General features: G+C 36.7%; 1 protein-coding gene across 7 annotated transcripts in view; it reads right to left on the bottom strand.

Moving 5' to 3' along the window:
* KHDRBS2 (KH RNA binding domain containing, signal transduction associated 2) overlaps positions 1-3,304 on the bottom strand; it is a 381,354-nt gene that overhangs the window by 138,540 nt on the left and 239,510 nt on the right. For all 7 annotated transcript variants that reach the window (XR_004749882.1, XR_004749880.1, XR_004749879.1 and 4 more), the window contains exon 5: positions 1,342-1,469. Coding sequence is in view for 3 of the 7 variants with exons in the window: in XM_035323020.1 (XP_035178911.1) it covers positions 1,342-1,469 (128 nt within the window). In the remaining 4 variants the exon portion in view is untranslated. The remainder of the gene's footprint in view (positions 1-1,341; positions 1,470-3,304) is intronic.

Below are 3,304 nucleotides of genomic sequence, written 5' to 3'. Positions count from 1 at the left end.
TTTTTTTTTTTTCCATTTTTATTGTTTATTTTATTTCATTTTAAAATTACCCCCCTTTCCCCCTTTTTTTTTATTTTTTTCCCCCCCCCCCCCCCCCCCCCCCCTTTTTTTTTCTTTGAGGTGGCATGAGAAAGTGGTTCTGGTGGAGTTCAGCTCCCCAGCAGAGTAAAACCACCACACCACAATAATACTTTCTGTCCTACTGATCAAATCAGTAGGGTGTTCTGCAAGAAATGGAAGCCAGCACACCACCGATTATGCTTTGAATCTAATTTAAAAGCTGGCAGTCCGGTGCAGTGATGTTCTGAACATCACTGTTAATAAGCCCTTCATAGATCTTAGGTGTAATGAAGAGTGGTTTCTGAGCCCCAAAAGACTTCCCTGCAAGATGGTCATGAATGCCAACTGTAAAAATCCTATACATGGCATCATACCACTGATAAAAAAGTTCATTCAAAAACTGAGGGAAAACACTTTCAGGGAAGAAAGAAAGAGCATAGGTAAGATCAGCCAGTTTAATTACCGAAGAATGACTCCTCTGTGTGCTTAAAATCAGAAGGTCTATTTCCTCCAAAATAAAAGTGAATTTCTTAGGACCCATCTTGAAATGGTCTCTGTGGAGGCCTCCAAGTACCTAGATAACTTAGATAACTTAGGTGACAAATTTTAAGAATTCATGGTCAAAAATGAGTCTGAAGGAGTGCAATATACTGGTCTTATGAACAAGCAGAGCCCTCTGTCAACAATATATAAAAATTTTTGGAAGGATTCTGGAAACGTTCATATATCCATGCTTTTAGATGATATCAGTGAAATTCATATAGAACTGATAATACACACAACAAATAAAATTCAATGCAATGTATATAACATTATACATAAAATATGCACCAAAATAAGTAATGATTTGGTAATAAATGAAGCGTTATCCAGACTATGTGGCCTTCTCTGACTATGGTACAGAACGCTCACAAAACCAATGGTTTTATGACACTGACCATACTGATTCTGTGTCAGCATTACAATACTTTTTCTTAGATGTCCTTCTAGTGGCTTCATAATCTGTTGTGATTTGCAGCCTGTTGCTGGTATACCCTGACTATAGCCTGTAGATTCTAGAGCCTTTAGCAATGTAGACTGCACAAGTTCTTAGAAGAAAAAACTTTTGATTTACTGACCATGATGTGTATATATATACTTTTTTCATTTTTCTTAACAAAAACAAACCAATCAAACAAAAAACAAAACAAAACAAAACAACCAAAAAAAACACCTCTATGCTTGTTTTGCCATTGTTTAAATTTTCTAACAATGCAAGCATAATAGGTCAGGTTACCACACCTTGAAGGAGCTGCAGGTGGCACACGGATCCCTCTTCCTCGAATACCCCGTCCACGTGCTGAATCCTCAGAACCATTCAAATATGATAGCTCTCTCAGCTGCTCCTGACGAATTTCATCATTATAATCCTGAAATGTAAAATATAAAACTTGCTGAAACTTAGTATTTTGGCTGAGCTGCCAAATAACCCAAAACAGAAATTACATAGATGCCATCTGGGTGAATTTCCCCACATTATCACCTGTAGGCTAAAATATTCTGGTTTTGTATGCACAAATTATATGAAATTGAAGTATTTGTGGACTGGAAAGCTACCTATAATATGTGGACAGACATCTCAAAATCAGATTTTTAAAAATAATTATAAATATTTGATATATTTTTTAGGCAGACAGCATGGGCTACTATCACACACTCCGAACACAGATTCCATCTGCTGATGCACCTTGGCATGAAAAATTACTTTGGATGCATTTGATTGGATGGTTTAATCATAACATACCAATAATTAGAGTGTTATGAAGTTAAACACTACATTCATATCATTTACTGAATTTTATCATCATTGAATACTGTCCTTAGTTATTCTGTATATTTACTAAACCACTTCTGAAAGGAGCTCTCTTTAGGACTCATGAGTAACAATGCTATGTTTACTGTATAAAATTGTTCAATTATATAAAATAAGCCCATTCTCAGACTGCAGGGTACCAACTCTGCAAGCTTCTGTTGTCTCAGTAAATAGAACATTGGATGAATTTCTTTTTGTTACTGACACAAAATATATAATATTGGGTAATTTTAACTTATTTTACAACCTTTGTCTTAGTCAGAATTCCCTTTTTCTTTTGTTCCCTTCCTTTTGTTTTCAGCTCCTTGTGTGCTGATCATAGTAATAAAAGCCCATTGCATTAATTATCTCTCCGGCAGTAAACTCTGCAATAGTTAACTAGTGTTTCAAAACAGAAAATATTATTGAATTTCAACCCTTCATTTTTTTCATCCTTCAACTTGCAACTGTCATTGACAGGCATACCAGGATCTGAAGATGCTACAGAACCTGCTACAGTCACCTTAGATGGGTGACTATCCAGGCTGCATTACAAGTGACACTTTTTAGCCAAGTTAGAGACCAGACAAACAATGAGATGGAACCTAGACTTTACTTATTCCTAATCCTTACCAACTTTCTGGAGTCAGACATATAATAAACGCTTTGTCAGCAAAGTAGGTTTAAGAAATTTGTAGATAATTCTAACAGTATATGTTTGAGACACTGAAAAATAGAGCTGCAATTTACAGGGAGTTTGAGAAGCTTGAAGGTCCAACAGAAACCTCTTGCAAGCCAACAAGAAGTGGTGCAGAGTTCTGCACGTGTGCTGCAATAATCAAACCCACAGATTTTTAGAGGCTGGGAAATTACAGGCTGAGTAAAGATGCACTGCTAAAGATGATCTAGTGGATGCTTGTTTGAATATTAGACACTAGGGTGTTATCCTTTGGAAATAAGGTTTATTTCATACAGTGCTACATTAGAGGAGTGCAGCCACTAGCTCAAGAAAAGGTATCCAATTTATGCAGTGTTGGTTATTTCTGACCTAGAGTATTTTGTCCAAGTTTGGCCTGCCAGTTTAAGATGAATGTGGTGAAACTGAAAAAGGTCTAACAGAGGACTACTGAGGTAGTCAGTGGCCCAGCCCATTAGAGGAAAAGCTGAGGGATGTGGACTTCTCTGTCTGTTGAAGAGGACACTGAGCAGTGGTCTAACAGGAGTTTGCAAGTACTTGAAGGAGAGCTATAAATTGGTGCAGACAAATTCTGCACCAAATTCTGCACTAGTGGGAGCAAAAAGAGAGAGAGAGAGAGAGAGAGAGAGAGAGAAAGAAAGAAAGAAAGAAAGAAAGAGAAAGAAAAAGAGAAAGAAAGAAAGAAAGAAAGAAAGAAAGAAAGAAAGAAAGAAAGA

This window comes from Oxyura jamaicensis, chromosome 3 (assembly GCF_011077185.1).
Source record: "Oxyura jamaicensis isolate SHBP4307 breed ruddy duck chromosome 3, BPBGC_Ojam_1.0, whole genome shotgun sequence".
Taxonomy (NCBI): Eukaryota; Metazoa; Chordata; class Aves; order Anseriformes; family Anatidae; genus Oxyura; species Oxyura jamaicensis.
The sequence above is the reverse complement of the archived record's forward strand: the minus strand, read 5'-3'. Positions and strand labels throughout refer to the sequence as shown.